Here is a 21889-nt window from a genome sequence, read left to right as displayed (position 1 = left end):
TGGACAAGGTTCACTTTACCCCATTCCACGACCATTTCAAGGGAGGACTCGATAGAAGACACAAGTTTCTCCCAGGACCTATCGTCGATTTCCAAAAAATATGCATGGCCCGAGTATACAGCATCACCAGTGCTGTCGTCTGCATAGCAATGTATGCTGGAGATGTCCAACATATCATTGATATGCAGTAGAAACAGCGTGGGAGTTAGCAAACAACCTAGGGGTACTCCAGCGTTCACGGGCTTCGGGTACGACCATATTCGATAGCATGTCGCATTGTCGATCGTAAAAAAATATTATTATTACCATCCGGACCGTACTGAGTACGGCGGCGACCAATTGGAACGAGGCGTCCACCCACGCCCGGACACACACCCCACACCGGACCGTCCTATGTCCTAACAAATCCCACAAGTGTTTAGGCTATAAAATACACGTGTCTCTTTGACTGCGGCGCTATTCAAAGGCAAGGTCAACGGCGTAGGGAAGGATATCTTCTATCGATAGTAAGCTTTCTTTAAAGGGAGTTGTAATCGATAAACAATAAGCTGTTTAAGTCTATTTTGAAATTGTTCTATATGATTATTGTAAAAATACTACACCTACCTAGGTTCTTAAAACTAAACAGCTTCAGAATTTTTATTTTTATAAATTATGAAGTAGTTTAGAGATAATGATTGTGAATATACTTGTTTGTAATTTGAAAGCAACCAATCAAAAATCGTACCAACTTGTTCGCTGCTCAGGAAATCACTCAGAAAACAGTGGTTCCGTAAGTATTGAACTTACAAAAATAAACAATTTTTTTACAAAGCTTATCCATTCATTAATTTATTAATTGTTAAAAATATTAAAACATTCGACTATCACAAAACTATTAGTTTTTAATGTCTTGTTTAGGTTGTTGGTTAGTAAATGTAAATAAAGTATCGATAAACTAGAATTCTGGGGTATGCCTTATTTACGCCTTTATTTATTTTCACCATTTTATTTAAGTATTTGTAATTTTTTGATTCAATTTAATGCGAGCTTTCGTAATGTGTGTCCGATGACTGGAGTGTCCAAGCGAGTGCTTTACGTAGCCCGCGATTGTTTCAAGTGATTGACTGTATTTATTAATAGAACTTTTTTAAAGTTCAAGTGAAATGTTTAATTTATTTTCATTTCTACGCTGATAATTATGTTATTGTTAAGAGCTTATTTACGAGAAGAGAAGTAACAGCCATTTCGCCGCCGTGAGCTACGTTATCGCTCCTGGGGGTCAAAGTACGTAGTTTTAGCAGACTGTTTTCTTTTTTCTAATTCAATTTTGATAAATAGTTTATTAAATTTTTATTTTTTTTTTAATTTTAATTATTAATTTTACTATACTTCTGTGGACCAGTATGACTTGTATTTTCATTTATATCATATATTTGCAAACCATACTGTATAACTAATAAAGGCGAAAAAAGCTGACGAAGAAAGACAAAGAGTATGAGTGGCGAGGCGATTGAAATACGAGGGATCTTTCGCTGATTTTTGTTCGAGGTTATTCTTCCACAAAGGCCTAGTACTATCAAATTTCTTTTTTTTTATTTAATAGAGGAAAAACGATCAAAAGGCACACGTGATGGAAAGTGTTGAGGCAACCGACCATGGACATCCGTAGCACCAGGCGTTGAGTCGCGTTGCTGGCTGGAATTTGGAAGTACCATCTAATATTTAAGGTCCCTAAGTCGTATCGGTTGGGAAAACCTGCAGCCGGTAATTTATTCCATAAAAGGGCTGTGCGGTGAAAGATGTTTCTCGCAAAAATGGCGGTCGTAGAATGCCGAACGTCAAAATGATGCGGGTGTAATTTTGCTTTTCGATAGTTTCTATAAAGCGTTAAGAGGGTTAAGATTACGAACAAACATCAATAAAAATACACACTCGAAATATAAAAGCGAATTATAGCCTTTATAGCACCTGAAAAAACATTAATAATCAAACCCCTTTATTATGAACAAAAAACTAGGACATGAACAAAAAAAAAACTAAAAAAAACACCCTTAATAGCAAGTCCAAGAAAAAAGTAGAAAATGAAAACAGAAAGTGTATTTCCCTCCTCCTAAAAAAATACTAAACAAATCTAAGCGAAATTAGCACTTAAAATAATTCGTATCATTTAGATATACAATTTGGACCACTTGTACTGTTCCAATTACTCTGCCGTTATGTGGCAGAAACAGGTTTTCTGGTATAACTTAAGTATAAACAGAAATAGATCTGTATTCATAAAACTACATCACTTACTTCTGGTATTTTTCATTTTCTTCCTTCAGCCGATCGATCTCTGCCTTCGATTTGGAGATATGCTCTGCGTAGAACTTCTTTTCCGCTGTTAGTTCTTCTTGGAGTTGTCTAAAACATGAGACAACCAACGTACTATAATAATAATACAGTTAACAATATTCTTTCGGTATATTTATATTTTTACAAACTTTATCCGAGTTTGTTAGTATGGCAAAGAATATAAAAAAAAATGATTTTTTCTTTACAATATGCACTATTCGAAATAAAGTGATACTCTATACTTCGGTTATACTGCGAAAACGACTGAGGCGATCGGTATAATACTTATATTTACTTAAAATACATTTTAAACGAATAAATAAAAATAACTTAAGCTTAATTATAATTATTATATTAATACATATAACTAAATCAACACACATGCATTTCCTTAGATCATTTAACCTCTATTTTGAGCAATACACGCACACTAACACAAAGTGATTCTTATTCTGTTTTCATCGGTTGTCTGCAGCAACAGGCTCGAGCTAGACGTATACATTATCTAAGGAAATTTCAATAAAATTAACAAACCTATTGATTCCTTTTTGTGCTTCATACGCCGATGCCAGTTCACCATCTTCATTGATGATGTCCACGTCAGATCCGTAGTTAGCAGATGCGAGAGACTTAAGATTCACCGTCTGTTGTAGTAAATGGCAAATTAATTGTAATCAAATAATTGAATACGTGGTATAAAGAAAACACTTTTTAAAGGAATTAAAACGCGTATAACTGTAACTGTCTTTATATTAGTTTATGCCTAAAAGTTACATTTTTATTACTATGAAAAGTGACCTGAGAACGCGCTCTGAAAAGGTCATGAAACGTCGGGTTAGCTAAACTAATAATAAAAATGTAACTTTTATGCAAAAACTGTAAGAACACAGTTACAATTACACGCGTCTTAATCCTTTAAAAAGTGTTTTGCTTAAATATGTAACACTCGCTTTTATTAAAGAAAATACTACTTAAATCGTCTAAGACAATAATTTACTGTATTCAACAAACTTGAGACGGCAATTCGAAATGTAATAAGTAGAAGCGAGGGCGCGATATTGACGATACAAATAGGTACTAACTAAGACGGAGATCTATAGAGCTTACGTAGACTTAAAACTTAGCTGAGTGTGGTAAAACGAAAATTTTAACAAAAACATTTTTGCATCGGGCTGACTTAGCTTAAGCTAAGTATAATTTCAGTCACCAAATTACTATAAAAACGAAATTAAAGATTATACTAAGTTTACACTCAGCAATTATTTACGTAAGTAAAGCCTGAGTACGCTCTATAGATTTCAGCCTAAGACTACAAACTAAAATATACTTAAATTAAGATATTAAAAAGATTGTTAATATAGTATAAAATCAAAATGCAAAAAATGCAGTTTAATAATGTCGTTTAAAGTTTAAAAATAAAACAAGATAAAATAAGATAGTAATTACCATGCAACAACAGCAGAGGAAAGCAAATAACAAAATAAAAATTTGTAAAATATGCCAAAATAAATAAGTATCTATTTATGTTAATAATAATCTACGAAAAATATTTATATATCTCGTTTATATAGCCGCTTGTAAAGGAACAAATATATAAAATTGGTACATTTTGACCAAATACAATATAATAAGGTGGCGACCTCTAGGAGGGTCGAGACTGACAGATTAAAAAAATGAATCGATAAAATATATCGGTTGTTTGACAAACACAAGCCAGGCACTTTCGGGATAAATAATTTATCAAACAAGTAAATTCGGATATTTCATAATCTACCTTATTATTTATGAAAAGAAATGACATTCACTTTTTCCCTCAAAACTGGACGTAACTCATGCGCGTCCAACTGTTTCTAAACAATTTCTATATCTATAATCGATTCAATAAGTTTTGTTGAAGGTTGTTGTTGAAGTGAAAAATTCTTTGGTCGCGTTGAGCACTCTTTTTTGTTAGCACTGAATGAGACTAATTTCACCAACGTTCCCTAAGTCATCACATTACTATGTCCCTGTTTAAATAAAAGGACCCCTAAATAAACCTACCGAGAACCTAAGGGAACTAACTAACCTAACGTACTGAAAAGCACGAACGTGGTTTGGTATTCCCTTAATAGATTCTACTCCTTTTTTATCCTTAACAGATTGGACCCCCTTTCATAGGGGCGTTGGTGAAATCAGCCTTGAGTTATCTGTATCGATGTAAAGATATGCAACGCTAATTCAAATATAGAACAATAGAATTAGTTGTTTAATTGAAATTAATAATACAACTTTGATGAAGTTTTCACTTCTGCCCTTAGATTATTTATACGTCTAGACAGACTGTGACAGCTGTGAAAATATCGAACAAAATGGTTAACAGTTAACCTCTATTTTGAGCAATGCACGCACACTAACACAAAGTGACATTCAAATCGCGAGTGTAAGACGCAGCTTGTCACGCACACTAAATTCAAAAACCTGGCCTGTTTTCATAGGTTTTCTAGGAGCAAGAGGCTCTATCTAGGCGTATAATTTTTCTAAGCTTCTATCGCATGCTCTCAAAACACACACGGTTTTTTGTTGGTAACGTGATAAAGATACATTCAGCACCAAGACTATCATGACAATTCTTGTAAAAAAAACACAAAGAACACATGCAAATAAATGTCCATATTACTCACAACAGTATTCTTCAATGTTTGGAACCACGGTTTCTGTACAAATGTATGCATTAAATTATGATATATATCACGGCGGGGTTATATTATACCCTTTCTAAAATAGCTATATCTAACACTTGTTCGTATCTAGTCTTCATTTGATATCTTATATCTAGTGGTCGACCAGAGTTAAAAATTCAAGCTTTGATTTAGTATTATATTATGATCTATACTAATGTTATAAAGAGGGAAGATTTGATTGTTTGTTTGCATTGAATAGGCTCCGAAACTATTGAACCGATTTGCAAAATTCTTTTACTGTTGGGAAGCTACACTATCCCGGGGTGACATAGGCTACATTATATGTAAAAAATTAGGGATCCTTACTTAAACTCCAATAATGTAACCCAAGGTGTAAAAAGAAATTATGTATTATTTCCGACTCCATTCGTTTTTAAATGTTTGTAACTTTAATTTAATTAAATTAAACTGTGACGCGTCAACATCAATTCAGTTTTGATATTTCAATTGTGTTTTTTTTTAATATTTTATTTATTTTAGCAATTTAATCTAAATTTGCAAGTAAACTAATCAAACAATAGTTACGTTTACAAAAAAAACTCACGCGTAATTTTAAAATGGGCAAACGGCTCTTTTTCAACCGCAACAGCGAGCGCCAAGATACTACTTTGCCCGCGTGAGTAATACAAAATAATGTAGTACGATTTTGCAGATTTTTCTTGAAGGTCCCTAAATCGTATCGGTTCGGGAAAACAGCAGCATGTAATTGATTCCACAAAGTGGCTGTGCGAGGCAAGAAATTTCTTACAAAACGCGCGGTTATGGAATGCCGGACGACATGATGCTGCAGGTGGTATTTTGCATTTTGACGTAATGTCCGGTTGTGGAATTCGGCCGCTGAAATCAACCCGAACAACTCCTCTGGGCACTCCCCGTGATAAATGCGGTAGAAGATGCAGTGAGATCCCACATCTTTACGCAACGCAGAAGAATCAAGCCGATCGGAGATGACCTGAACGTCGATGATTCCAGCCGCTCTTCGTTGTTTGCGGTCAAATGAAAAAGGCTGCTCCTGGGGAGCGCCCGCCCAAAGGTGAGAACAGTAGGTACTTCATGTGAGGCCGAATTTGCGCCTTATATATTTAATGAGTACATTAAGCTTTTTAGAGGCCAGCTTGGCTTCGCTTCCAAGTGACCCGATACTGATACAAAAAGAAAAGTTCCACTTTAATCTATACTAGATGTATACAGGCGGTGGCTTAAAGTGAAGTACTGTCTCGCCTTACTGGGTACACTAAGCTTTTTAGAAGCTAGTTTGGGCTTATCTTACAAGTGACAGAATGAAGCGCAGAAATGAATGCTGCTCGTGATATCGACGCCAAGTACGCCGATACATCTGACAATACGAGTGTTGTTTGACGTTCTTAAAAAGAACTTAATTAACCAATGAATGATTTAATTTCATTTATCAATACGGACTTCAAGTTACAATAATTTGTATTCGTTTGAGCTTCCTGCACTTCTTCTCTTACACAATACTAAAACTTATACTACCCCGTGCTCGGCAATATTCTTAAAAAGAATTTTCGCATCATGTATTCAAGTGCTCGAAGTTTTAAAACAATTTTGTAATGGTCATGTAAGCGTGACATCTTAAGATAACGACACGAAAAAAACAAAAATATAACCTTTTTTTGTTTCCTTTGGAATGCTTTAAAACTCTGAACATCCACAAGATATTTCTTCACCAACATAGTCACTTTATCACCTTCAGATAATTGTGACATTTTGTCATAAAAAAAACATTAAGGAATATATAATTTGATTCCTACCCACTTTTAGAAGTGTTCAATACATCCACACAAATGAAAATAAGTCAACTATTAATGAAAGGTACAACATCGTACAACCAAATATTTGGAAAGAACTGAATTTAGTAACACATATTTATGAAAGAATGTCTTATTTACACGACCGCAAACATGTCACTCAGAAAGGAGAGCCGAGATATTTCGTAACAGAAAAATATCTCTTATCTATTAACTAACAACACAAAGATAAAAATGTTTATGTCTCCTGTATAAACACCGTGAAAACAGGTTAGCAGATTTAATAAAAAAAATATTCTATCACTTATTATAATGTTTTCAATAATAAGCATTCCATTTTAAAATATTTTAAGGGGATATAAATAAATTGAAATATAAAAATAATATCGTGTTTTCTCTCGCACTTTTAAATTTGTACCGATAATTGTTATTTTAATATAGAGAAATAGCCAGTGTTTAATTGTTTTATAAATCAGATGAAAAAAGTACATTCAAATTGATAGTAGGAAGTTAAATTGAAACGTTATTATTATCAGCTTGAAGTGACAGTTGACAGATCAAGGTCATATATATAGCTACGTTGATGAAAGTGATACTTAATAATTATTATTTTTATTTTAAGCATTCTTAAAATTTTAAATAATTCGATCACTTTTTATTTTTACTATATTTCGATGATAATCCATGAGTCATTCTTACGATGAAACTGGATTCATTAGCAAGTATTGACAATAATTATATGGATCTACCCATGTTAACAGTTTTTTACTGCGTCTATCTCGGACGGGGTAACTGAAGTAATGAGCTGGTATTGGGAAAAATATCGATTTACCCATGTTAACAGTTTTTTACTGCGTCTAATTCTGACGGGGTAACCGAATTCATTAGCTACTATTGGCAGAAATATCGATCTAAACATGTCAACATTTTTTACTCCGTCTAACTCGGACGGGGTAACTGAAGTCATTAAACATAAACTTATGGAAAAATCATATTACAATTTAAAGGATTATTTAGATGATAAGAAAGCATGGGTATGAATTGCTCTAAAAGATTTGAGCTTAAGTTACCCTTAATTAAATATAATAGTATTTATAATTATGAATAATTTTTGAAAAAGTGATAATTTATACTAAAAGCAATATGGTCAAATTATGGGTAGAGGTGTTTAGTGAGTGTTGTTGAATATAGTTTAGATGAACATTCTTGTTTTTAGTTATTTGGTTGAGTTCCTGTGACAGTTATCATCATGCTCGCTTAAATGTCACTGCTTGTGGCGGCGACGTGGGACGGGTCGTTCCCTTCCCTAAAATATGGTTGAGGGAGGCGATGGCTGGCCCATGCATCATGCTCGTGAACGGGCGCTGCTTGCAGTGGCAGGATGATCCTGTAGCCGGAAACTCTGCCTCATGGTTTTAAAATTAAAATTTTTATATTTTTATAATTGCTAATAAAATGGTCGCTAAATACCTTTATTTATTTGCGGTGTGTGTGAATTGATGCATCAACTGTACCATGGCCTGGTATTATTGTTGATACATTAGTAGTCGGCCGTTAATGTACTCAATAGCTCTTGTTTTTTACGTATTAATTTACATTTTTTTTTGAGTATTTGTAGTTTGAGTATTGTTGCTGCATCACTTTACATATATTGTAACTGAAATGATTTGTGAGTGATTGCCACAAAGAGTTTCTTGCCACTTCTTATTAAAGCTCAACCCTCAAAGGAGGTGGATATAAATAGAAAAGTCATTTCCTTGACCTGCCTGAATAAGGTGATTTTGATTAGATTACCCTAAAGGATTGAGCTTTTGATTACTGTTAGTAAAAATATAATATTAATTACAAGTTTAAGCAGAATTATCAAATTGTAAGTAGAGGTATTTGGTGAGTATTGCATGATATGTAGGATTATATGGATGTATAAGGATTATTTTATTGTTGTTTGCTGAGTTCTCGTAACAGGTTTCATCATGCTCGCTTAAATGTCACTGCTTGTGGCGGCGACATGGGACGGGTCGTCCCCTTCCCTAAAATATGGTTGAGGGAGGCGATGGCTGGCTCATGCGTCATGCTCGTGAACGGGCGCTGCTTGTGGTGGCGGGATGATCCTGTTGCCGGGGACTCGGTTTCAGATTCTTTAAAGTTATTGTGTATACATATATATGTATGGATATATACATGTTTATTTATTTATAATCGCTTATAAAATGCTCACAGAATACCTTTATTGATTTATGGTGTATGTGGATGATGCAGCTACTGTACTCAATAACTTTTGTATTAATTTACATTTATTTTTTTTGACTTACTCGTGTAAGACATTAACTATTTCACGTTTGAGTGTGTTTGTTGCATCATTTTACTTTTACAAATTATATTGTAATTGAAATGATCTGTAAATCTTGATATAAAAGAGTGGCAATGAGTTTCTTGCTACTTCTTCTCATTAGCTCAACCCTTTACGAAGTAGCAGTAGATTCAATAAGAAAAATATTTTATTTTTTTGACATTCATAAGTGTCATTTTCGTGACCTACTTGAATAAACTGATTTTGATTTGATTTGATTTGATTAGCTGGTATTGGGAAAAATATCGGTCTACCCATGTCAACAGTTTTTTACTGCGTCTAATTCTGATGGGGTAACTGAAGTCATTAGCGAGTATTGATAATTATATAGAACTACCCAACTTAACAGTTTTTTACTGCGTTTAATTCTGACGGGGTAACTGAAGTCATAAACTAGTATTGGCAGATATATCGCTCTACCCATGTTAACAGTCTTTATTGTATCTAATTTTGACGAGGTAACTGAAGTCATGATGTAGTATTGCCAAATATATCGCTCTGCCCATGTTAACAGTTTTTTACTGCGTCTAATTGAGATGGGGTAACTGAAATCATAAGCTAGTATTGGCAGATATATCGATATACCCACGTTAACAGTCTTTTATGGAGTCTAAGTTGATTCTTGATACGCAACACTAATAGTAACAGAAAGGCTCCTGTAATATTGGTCTGAAACGAAATTAAGTATCGAAGTATCTACCAGATACTGTTGTTGTCGTTTCCTACACAATCCATAAATAGAGTTGTATAATAGATGTCAAACGCAACGTTGATGAAGACTTTTCTAACGAATGATGAGTTTTATGAATATTATTATGTTTTGGTCTCTACGCAACCTCTGGTCGACCACTTCTAATTTTTTATTTGTAAATAGAGAAAGAAATACGTACGAATAGAGACATGAGCCGTGAGCACGTATTTTATTGGTCGGCCTAATAACCCAGTAGAATCGCTAGCCTAATAAGACTAAGTAGCCTATTTATCGCAGTGCAAAGAGTTCTATCCACCAACTGAGGTGAGCAGGTGAGTATTATTGAATACTCATTGGTCAGTTAATGATCACACAGTTGGTCCACAGATCTGGTCGCTATTGGCTAAACATTAGTGTGAGTGTGTGAATTTATTTAAGATCTATAGGTATTTCTAATTTAGTATCTGAAAGCTGATTGAAGCGCGAGTACATGCTTGCCCTATATTTGATTAGCATGCCGTTTATAATTTAAAGTATAATTATCCCCTCGAATTTCAATCCGTGCTCACAACACATGTGACTGTATATTAAATAAATTCTACCGTGTATACTTATTTAAAAGATGTTTACCTGATGCGACAAAACACTCTTCAGCTGAACACATTCGTCTCGTCTTCTGTCTAGCTCCTGTTGCATCGCTTCCATTTGACCTAAATATAAACATAAATACAATTTTTTAAATGTAACTACTTATGGCACGTGAAAAGTATGTGAGAGTATATTTTTTACGTTGCGAAGGCATAGCGACATGATTTGACGTCACCGTGATGTAAGTAAGTCGATAAGTTTCTATCTATATATGTAGTATGGTGTGAAGTGATACGATATATACTCAAGATTTTCCAGATTCAGATTCCACACCGTGTCGTTAGTCGATACAGTGCCCCCTAGTATAGTGAAGTGATACTTATTCTACAAGTGATACTGAGAGTACTCGTACATTACAACAAGTAACTATGCTACCGACTTCAAGTAATGCATAATTTTGGAATTAATAAACCTTAACTTCTATCGGGGTAATATTAGGGTCACATTGTTGAAGCAAGACGAAAATTTGTTGTGTCGACACGTCTAGAAAAATAAGTTGCCATTTCATTTGGAGTATATTTTATTGTTTTACATTATGCGTATACAAACACACACAAACACTTTATTGCAAACTTTATAAGAATTGTCAGGGAATGTTTGTGCGGCAAGGGTTTCGGTAAAAGGAAAACTTTCACACCTATGGAAGGTGCAGATCGTCACCAGACTCTTTTACAATAATATGAAACAAAAATATTATTTTTTATGTTTGTATAGCAATAGACAACCTCATAAACAGCTAGATACATAACCGTATAACATGGGCATATTCTTTGTAAACAATTTTAGATTCCAATGAAAAGTTAAAAAAAAACTTGCTCATTAAAATGTCAATCAAAGTATAACGTAAACAAGTAAGCAATGCTAAGCGAAACTCTACCCTAAACCCTTACAGCTCAAAGACGAAGATTGCTTGTGATGAGATAGCGTCTTCTATTTTCAAGATCCTTTTCATACTTATTAAAAACTGATATTCAGACATTGTTATATAAACACTAGCCGACCCAGCAAACGTTGTATTGCCATATAAAGTGATAAAAAAAATTCAATAATAAAAATTTTTGGGGTACATAAAACAGATGACGACCGATTCTCAGACAGTAAATTAAGTTTATCGTAATACACTAATCATTATATTCGATCGCCATCTTGCAACTCGGGTATATTGGGACAGCTCCAGATTATTGACAGCTTATTACTGACAGTAGAAGGTAGTAATTTATCTGTATCTGAAGATAGTATATTGGAAACGGCCGTTAGGGGTATGAAAAATAGATAGTAGCCGATTCTCAGACCTACTGAATATGCATATAAATTTTGGTAAAAATCAGTAAAGCCGTTACGGAGGAGTAAGGTAACTAATATTGCGACACGGGAATTTTATATATAAGATACCGATGTCGTGCCGATAATAGCATATTGTTGTTATTAAATACTTTGCACGCGTTTATACGACAAATAAGGGCTTGTCAAAATAGAAACAGCAATACTTACCAACAACTTCCTTAGATAAAATAATACTGTCTCCAGCCGCTCGCAGTCTATCCAACTGTTCTCGAAGCTTCTTATTCTCAATCTCTAACTCTTCTACTTTAAAGCGATCCGAGTTCGGATTGGATGCTGGTAGCATGAGGCGATCTGCGCAGAAGCATGAATATTTACAAAAAAAATACGCACATTACATACACTACTTACTTATATAATCCGTGCCAATTATGAAACGAATCTAAAATGGCGACGATTCAGGTCGGTGTGACAGCGAAATAAAGATGGCAGATAAACGAAGTTACAGTTGCGAGCGAATCATTAATGGCCGACATTTTAGATTCGTTTCTTTATTGGCAATGGTTATACCAGTGTTAATTTTCTTAACACAGCAAGCGACTTGGTAGACACCACAGCGGCGACTTTTTCTGCCGTGAAGCAGCAATGTGTAAACATTATTGTTTTAGCTTGAAAGGCGTCTCAGCTAGTCAAACTACTGCACTAATGAGGTTTAACATCTTATATCTCAAAGTGACGAGATTAATCGTGATGCCGCTCGGAATTTAGGGTTTTCCGAGAATTATTCGGTTATTATAATCCTGAGCGGTACTATATTAGAAAGAGAATGGTAAATAAATATATCATAGGGAGTAACAATAACATATTGCAATAACTCTTGGTAAACATCATTAACCTACATCAGTTGGTAAAGCGGTTTGATGAACTCATATGAAACTCCCAGCCCATCTTTTAAAGCATATAACAACATAGCCTATATAATGTAATATTATACAATTTTAAGTGGTCTGCGCAGAACCAGACAAGAACCATGCATCATTATCCTCTATATAATTATATTATTAGATAATATACTACAGTAAATCTTCTTTGTCAAAGAAGTTGTATGGTAATGTGCATGTAAAAGCCTCCTCTATTAATTTCCACGCGTTCCAATCATTTCTCTTATTTTCTACTCTCTCTTCTTATCTACAGTTTTCCTGTTGTTTCTACAATGTCGCTCCATCTCCTATTAGACCTGCCTGGATTTGCGGTTCCTTTTTATTGGGTTCCTTTTTGATTTATTACTACTTTGGACCATCTTTCGTCTTTTGTATGCCCAGCCCATTTCATTCATTTAATAATATATCTTTTACTACATATTAAAACATTTTTTTTATTGTTTTGTATCTACTAAAAATCCAATTTTTTTGAAGTTTCTAACCCCCAAACAAATGACATTGTTTACATTTATTATCGCCTTTTCTTGGCTTAGCAGTACAGTACTTACTCATCAGCCTTTCCTCCAAGTCCGTTGCACGTTTTGTTGTTCTAGAAAGTTCGCTCTGTAGAGTTGATATTCTATTCTGCATTCGTAGTACGAGGCCGGCATCTGCGATCTGTTACATAATATAAAGACTAAGATTAAGCTATAAATACACGAGCGAGAATCTTACACATTATAAAAAAAAATAAAAAAAGGGGCACGAACCATGTTATATAGATAGAAATATATATATTTACCATAGGAAGTGACAATAACATAACATATTACAACAACACTTGGTAAACGTCATGAAGTAACATCCCTATTCTCGTAACAAAATGAGACTTTAATAGAAGGTACTTTATAAAAAAAGTTAAATTTCGTATTCTTGTAACGCAAATTGAGGGTTCAATTCCGATTCTGATGAAGTTACGTTGACTTGATGACTTGTTAATTGACTTGCTTAAATGTCACTGCTTGTGGCGGTGACCTGGGACGGGTCATTCCCTTCCCTACAATATGGTCGAGGGAGGTGATGGTCGCATACGCAGGCGCTACTTGTGGTGGCAGGATGATCCTGTAACCAGAAACACTGCTACCATGAAGCAGTGTTTCTGGTTGTATTTATTTGAGGTGTGTGTGAATTAACGCATCTACTGTACTCAAAAACTAATGTTTTTCGTATTAATTTACAATTAACTTTTTTTTACTTACTCGTGTAAGGCGTTGAGTATTTGACGTTTGAGTATTTTTGTTGCATCACTTTACATTATATTGTAATTGAAATGATTTATAAAAAGATGATGCTGTAAATGTTGATATAAAAGAGTGGCAATGAGTTTCTTGACACTTAAACTTTGCAGTAGATATAAAAAGAAAAGAAAACCTTTGACATTCATAATTGAATTTTGTTGACCTACACGAATAAAGTGATTTTGATTTGATTTTGTACTTGATGAAGTTTTCATTTCTGTCATGTGTGTTTTTTTATGAAAATAAGGGACGAGACGAGCAGGACTTTCAGCTGATGGTAATTGATACTCAGGATTCTTGAAAACCCCAAAAATTCTGAGCGGCTCTACAATTGCACTCGTCACCTTGAGACGTTAGATAGCGCCCTTCAGACCGATACATTTATTTCGTGAAGTGAAGCATTTATTGTATAAACATTTCTAGGTAATGTTTACACATTACTGCTTCACGGCAGAAATAGGCGCCGTTGTGGTACCCATAATGGAGCCGGCTTCCTGTGCAAAGGAGCCTCCCACTGCTTTATTTGCACCGACAATAACTGAATACATTACCGGTGCGGGTGTGTTGTTACTGCCAGCGGACCAGTTGACAGCTTCCAGAGCCGGCCGTACTGTCTCCACAGAACGTACTGACCCATACCCGAAATCCTGTCAAAAGATATTAACATTAATCATACTAGAATTTTCTTTGATTAACTCGACTGTTACACATTTAAATAAAACACTTTTAAAGGATTAAAACGCTTGCAATTGTAACTGCGTTTTTACATTAGATTTTAATCCCCCTGAAAACGAGATCTGGAAAGGCCTTGAAACGTCGGGTTAACTAAAATAATAATAACAATGTAACTTTTTCACAAAAATCTAATGTAAAAACAAAGTTACAATTACACGCGTTTTAATCCTTTAAAGATGTTTTATTTAAATTAATCATACTGATTTTCCATCTATGTTAGTTGATGCTGAAGGTACGACTTTGAAAGTCGGTCTTTGTGAAAATTTCTACGAATAAACAGCACAAATATGTCGGTCTTTTTATATTTATGAGGGGGCAAACGGAAACGCAAATGTGGAGTGGTGAGGCATCCGCCCACGGCCATCCGCAACACTATGTGTGTTATACTAACATTTGATAAATAGGGCAAATATGTCCGGTTTAAGTGAAAATACTGTTATCTAAACAGCACAAATATTTCGGTCTTAGCAAAAGTGCCTACAGATTTGCTCCATTCTGACGTTCGTTATTGTAAATCGATATCGATCGTTAAAATTTGTACTAACAGCCAATTTATATGTACATTTATGTGATGTCGTATTGGTATATATATAGAATTTTATTAATAAGAATCATCGACGATCAAGTCACCTGCGGTCGACATGATTCTTGTCTTTGTGTAGATATTATGTGATGTCTGGTAAACAACAAAAACTTTTGGCAAAACGGAGAATGGCATTGCTTGGGTTAGCTTTTATATACGTAAGTAATAATTTGTTTTATAGTTTGTAAAGATACTCACATCTTCGATAGTATTTTCCGTTTCCGCTTGCGTTATATTACTCACGTCCGATACCGACCTTCTGTGTTCTTTGCTTGATTGAGCTCTGGAAATTATTCTGTTATTAGTATAAATATTACAGTCATCAACATAATCTATCCAAATCACTCACAAAAGACTCACTGACTTGAGTCTCGTGCCAGATTTTGGCGAGTCATCATGTCCTGAGGATGCTTCGTGCAGAGGAGGACACGTGTCGAATTGTTTAAAGACAAATATTGGCGGAATTAACACCTAAGAAATGTTAAAACATTTGGATAGTTATGGATTTTCGCAAAGTAACGCCGAAATCAATAAATTAACATAATCTATACAAATAAAATGTTAGAGGTTGTCATTTGTTCGCGCATCACGGAAAAACTACTGGATAGTTTTCTATTAAGTCTTCTAAGTTTTATTCCTCAGAAACTCGGCACTTATTATATTAAATATAAAGTTGTTAATATAAGAGGCAACGCAAAGCAATTTTAATAAGCACTACGTGTTCGGTCATTTGTGTACGCGGATGAAACCTCATGTTATTAATGACAACTATTTATCTTTTTTATTATTATTACTATTAGCCGTCAACTAATAATACGAAATTTCACGCATTACTGCTCTTCGACAACACTTCCCTTAAAGCCTCGCCTAGTATCGCAATACTGGGTCTCGAGCGATTGCCAATTCCGTGCCCATCTGGAGGGCAAAGCCAAATTGGCTTCGAAGAAACTGGGCGACATTAATAGAGCACGGCAATACTTCAAGCCGGCCCACATTCTAGCGCTCTACAAAGCGCAGGTCCGGCCACACATGGAGTATTGCTGTCATCTCTGGTCTGGTGCACCCCAGTATCTGCTCGATCCATTTGACCGCGTGCAACGTACAGCAGTTCGAATTGTCGGGGACCCAGTGCTCTGTGAACGGCTGGATCACTTGGCATTGCGTAGCGACGTAGCTTTATTGTGTGTCTTCTACCGAATTTATCACGGGGAGTGTTCCGAAGAGCTCTTTAACCTGATTCCTACCGTCGATATCCACCTTCGCACGACACGCCACAAGTTAGGATATCATCCACACCATGACCATGTGTGGCGGTCCTCCACAGTGCGGTTTTCAAGGAGCTTTCTTCCACGTACTACAAAGCTGTGGAATGAACTTCCTTGTGCGGATTATTAATGTGATTGCGGATTCCTTAAAGACCAGCAACGCTCCTGTGATTCGACTTCGTTACTCTATACGAGGCATCCTGAGGAGATATTGACTCGCTAAACTTTTGCACGAGACTGAACAGAGTCTCGTATATTAGCGGAATTAACACTAAAGAATACTCAAAACATTTGGATAATTATGAATTTCCGCATTTTATTTACGCAAAGGTTGGAGCTGTTGACTCTTTAACGGTACTCCCATTTCGCTAAAAAAAAAATGACGAGATGAGCGAGACACGTGATGGAATGTTACCTTACCCGTTACAACGCAGTACCACTTATGATACATAAAAAAATCTGAGCGGTAATAGCAATTGCGCTATCATAAGCAGAGTAATTTCCGCGCCGTACAGACCGAGACACATGGTATGGTGATAGCACACTATGGCTGGACGGTAAACAAAAATGGCAGCGTTGTGGATCACTGAACACAATATCTAGACGTCATTTTGAACATAGAAGCGTCCCAATGTTCCTCGCCCACAACTAGTATGTGATGTATTGGTGATCAGTAATAGTGGGGAATGACTTATTAGTAGTAGAGCCCGTTACAGGCCATGTCACGTTGTTCAATGCCCATCATGCACTGTACACTGAAATACCTGATGATGGCCAGTGCTGCTGTAATTGCAGTGGACAGCTCTTGTCCAGGCAAGGTATAAATAGGTCAAACGTATACATTTTTCTTATATAAGAGGGGGCAAACGGGCAAGAGGCTCACGTGATGATCAGCAAAACCAGGGATCAAAAGACACGACCGGCCTTTAAGGTATGCTCTTTTCTTGAAGGTCTCTAAGTCGTATCGGTTTGGGAAAACACGAGCCGCTAAGTGATTCCACAAAGTGGCTATACGAGGCAAAATATTTCTTGAAAAACGTGCGGTTGTGGAAGGTCAACGTGATTCGGGTGGTATTTAGCATTTTGACGTAATGACTGATGGTGGAATTCGCCCGCTGGCACTAACCCGAACAACTCCTCTGAACGTTCCCAGTGATAAATGCGGTAGAAGATGAACTTCTATATGACGAGAGAACCAACATCTCTACGGAACGCTAAAGAATCAAGCCGATCCGAGATGACCTGATCGTGGTTCATTCGAGCCGGTCTTCGTTGTGTTCAGTCAAATGGGAGAAGTTGGTCCTGGGGAGCGCCCGCCCAAAGGTGAGAACAGTACTCCATGTGAGTGTGTATATTTAATGAGTACACTAAGCTTTTTAGAGGCCAGCTTGGCTTCGATTCCAAGTGATCCGATACTGATACAAAAAGAAAAGTTCCACTTTAATCTATACTAGATGTATGCCCTGAAACCGGAATTAATTGCACACATACCGTTGCATCGAATCCAATTTCTCTTGCAAATCATGTTGGGTGGAGATGAGTTTCTGTCGGCTTTGCTTCTCAGCTTCCAGTTCCGACGCGAGGGCTTTTTTCTCCGCTTCGAACTGTTTGTCGCGTTCTGAAATATACCATAACAATTTAAGAGATGCATTTCAAACAACGTCGTATCAAACAATATATCAACCATAAATTTAAGCTAACTAAGGGGCTTGTTAAGAAAGCTCATGGTCGCTCAGAGGGCAATGGAGAGGGCATAGAGTTTCCCTGCGAGATCGAATCAGAAATGAGGAGATCCGTAGTAGAACCAAAGTCACCGAAATGGCCAAATGATCGCGAAACTGAAGTAGCAGTGGGCAAGGCACATAACTCGACGGACAGATGGCCGTTGGGCCAGCAAAGTCCTCGAATGGTGAACGGAATAGGTTGGATAAGGGCAGCGTAGGATTAATCGTCGTGGAGATCTTTGGGGGTGAACTTAGTCAAGCAGTGGACGTCTTCCGGCTGATATAGTTAAGCTTATGTAATTGAGCCAATATTTTTTGATGATAAAATAAAGTTGCAAAAACAAAATATCATCCTACAAAAACACGGGCTTTGACTCAGAACCGGTTGTCGATTCTCTCCTGCATGCAACGTGTACGGCAAACGAACTGCCGAGTAGCCTCATACCTCGCTTGTTAAATGAGCTACCCTTCATTGAACGGCTATTAAAAAAAAATTATTTAGGGGATACAAAACTAAACAACTCCTACTCTTATTTTTTTAAGACTAACAATTTATCACTGTTTTTAGGTTAGTTAATAGTATTTTTTTTAAGATTAACAATATTTATAATTTATTTGTGTAATTAATCCCAAATGTGAGGGTTATTATTTTAAAAACATAACAGATTGTTAATATTATCACTGTTAGATGGTAAGTTGACCTAGTGTTGCGTAAATTGTAATATGATTTGATTAACAAAAGAAAATTACGTCTCGACAGAAGTGACAACTTAACTAATCTAAGTGGAACTATTTAATATTGAATTAGTTTGAGAAAATTATTGTAATTACTTAAATTTATGTATATTAATATGATAATGTAAAGAAATGTTTATAAAATATATATTTATAATAAAATCTTTTATTGATTATAAAATATATTTAATTCTTAGTTACAATTCTTGAATATGTATATTAGAATTTTGTGTATGTACATTATTAGCATCATTATTTAATTCTTTAAAAGTAACAATTGGTTAGAGTGAGAGAGGAGGAGACTGCCTACCGCTGCCGAATGCGTGAGAGAAAGGGAAGCCAGGCAGACGGGGGCCGTAACGCGTTACGTTACGAAGCGGTTTTTCCTCCCATAAGAAGTTATCACTTCAAAAAAAACACTATTGACCGCAGGATGCCAGCCTTCTATCAATAGAGTGCATCGATACTTTTAAAAATTAGAAATGGCGGGTCATGCCCTAACCTTAAATATGGTCCAGGATAGCGATAGCTGATCCATACGTCATTGTTGTGAACGGGCAATGATTGTGGTGGCTGTATGACGTCTCGAGGATCCAACTTTAGTTAAATAAAATATTATAAATTTGCATATTATTTCAAATGTTTGTTAAATGAGGTTTTCTATGTTTTACTTACATTTATTAATTTTTGTCGACTAGAGCCAAGCCTTACAAAGCCTGACAGAGCAGAGCTACAAAATAGACTGCTCAGCACGACTAATGGACATTTCACTTAAAAAATAGGCGATACAGTATCTCCATCTATATAAAAAAATTATAGAAGTTTTTATTTGTGCACGCGCATCACGGATAAAGTACTGGATAGATTTCTATTTATTCTCTAGACATTTGACCCTAATTTAAATTCAAATTCAAATATTTTTATTCAAAATAGGATTTAAAATCACTTATTGAACGTCAAAAACTACCATCCATTCAAAAGAGACTGCCTCAGACCTGAGAAGAATGGGCGCAAGAAACTCGGCGGGCATTTTTTTAAATAAAATATGGATTACAATATGATATCGTACAATAAACATTTATAATTAAAGAGCCTGAGGGTGTTCGCTTTATTCCCAGTCCGTGGTGCCATTAAGAAAATCGTTTATGCCATAATAACCTTTCCCACACAAACGTTTTTTAACAATTCTTTTAAATTTCGAAACACATTTGTTTTGTATATTTTCTGGGAACATATTGTAGAACACATCGCCCAACAAAAGACTTACTAACTCGACCCAACCGAGTAGTAGGCATAACAAGTTTATTATTGTTCTTCGTGTTAACATTATGAATGTCACAGTTTCTAGAGAATTCCTCAATGTGCTTATGAACATACAGAACATTATCAAAAATGTATTAAGAAGCAACAGTCACAATGTTTATTTCTTAAAATTTTTCTCTTAACGATTTATAACCTAGGTCCTACCTAGGTTATAAATCGCGCGAATAGCCCTCTTCTGCAGTACAAAGATGGTATTAATATCGGCTGCACTGCCCCATAACAATATACCATAGGACATAATACTAGGAAAATAACTAAAGTATACTAATCTCGCCGTATCTATGTCAGTTTACCGTATAATTTTCTTAACCGCATATGCTGCAGAACTAAGCCTATTCGCCAATCCTTCAATATGGGGGCCCCACTGCAATTTGGAATCAAGAGTAATGCCAAAAAATACAGCAGATTCCACTGGTTTTACCACCTCTCCGTTTAATAAAATATTCGCATCTACATTTTTGACATTTGGCGCGGTGAATTTAATATATTTGGTTTTATGACTATTTAACAATAAGTTATTGGCGCTAAACCAGTACACGATGTCAGATAGAGCATTGTTTACTTCGTCATATAAAACTTGGTTTCGTTCACTTTGAATATAAGTGAAGTGTCATCAGCAAACAATACCACCTTGTGTTTTTTTTCTACAAGGTTAGGTAGATCATTTATATAAATTAGGAAGAGGAAGGGTCCAAGAACAGACCCTTGTGGTACCCCCCTACCGAGAGGAGTCCCAGGAGAGAAAAAGAAATATTGCGATATCTTCATTTAATATAAAGTTATTAAAGTTTTATGAAACCACGATTTTTACAAGAACTACGTGCTCAGTTATTTGTGTACGCGGAAGAAGTCGCGGGTATAAGTTAGTAGTTAGTAATATAAGTTTAGTACTACAATAATTTACTCTCTTCATAAAATACTTTTCGAACCACTTGAATATAATCTATTTCAATTATTTCACTATAATCCAAATGTATATAAAAGTAACACTAAATGATTCATAACAATACTTTAAAATACAAATACATCCGATACTTTCTACAACCCCAACAAGAAGAGCCCAATGGCTGAGAGCAATTTGTAACAGTTACCCTGCTACCAATCTTAATAATAAGAAACTACCAACTTAATAATAAAGTGACATCACTGAGATTTTGCATGTGATTAAATATTACAATTACTAAAAATATACTAAATATAATAATTGAAACAACATAAGTAATATTAACAGGTTATAAATTATTCTATTAATATTATCATAACAGAGTGTTGGTACTAATTGGAATTTCAAATAACCATAACAATACAATGAATACAAAAATAACCTTTCCAAAACTGTGCTCTTTGCTCGAACTGCCATGACCACACATGGAGTATATCCACAGCCTTCTCATCAGCCACTATCACTTCACCTTGCACTGTCACCACCATTTCGTTAACAGTTCGGCGCTCATGTAAAGTACACCAGACTTATTTTCATACAGATTCGTTATTCAATACTCTTCGTAAAACCAACATTCAAATCTTAGGT

General features: G+C 35.4%; 1 protein-coding gene across 2 annotated transcripts in view; it reads right to left on the bottom strand.

Moving 5' to 3' along the window:
• The window catches only part of LOC126975032 (unconventional myosin-Va), a 101187-nt gene that overhangs the window by 27547 nt on the left and 51751 nt on the right, over window positions 1-21889 (bottom strand). Inside the window, exons 22-30 of one of the 2 annotated variants that reach the window (XM_050822806.1) lie at window positions 18068-18194; window positions 15510-15594; window positions 14545-14640; window positions 13265-13373; window positions 11986-12129; window positions 10477-10556; window positions 4977-5009; window positions 2851-2960; window positions 2278-2385 (exon numbers count right to left, since the gene is read on the bottom strand). In XM_050822806.1, the coding sequence (XP_050678763.1) occupies window positions 2278-2385; window positions 2851-2960; window positions 4977-5009; window positions 10477-10556; window positions 11986-12129; window positions 13265-13373; window positions 14545-14640; window positions 15510-15594; window positions 18068-18194 (892 nt within the window). The remainder of the gene's footprint in view (window positions 1-2277; window positions 2386-2850; window positions 2961-4976; window positions 5010-10476; window positions 10557-11985; window positions 12130-13264; window positions 13374-14544; window positions 14641-15509; window positions 15595-18067; window positions 18195-21889) is intronic. The other variant, XM_050822807.1, reaches the window with a different exon arrangement.

The sequence above is a fragment of the Leptidea sinapis genome, chromosome 34 (assembly GCF_905404315.1).
Source record: "Leptidea sinapis chromosome 34, ilLepSina1.1, whole genome shotgun sequence".
Classification (NCBI taxonomy): domain Eukaryota; kingdom Metazoa; phylum Arthropoda; class Insecta; order Lepidoptera; family Pieridae; genus Leptidea; species Leptidea sinapis.
The sequence above is the reverse complement of the archived record's forward strand: the minus strand, read 5'-3'. Positions and strand labels throughout refer to the sequence as shown.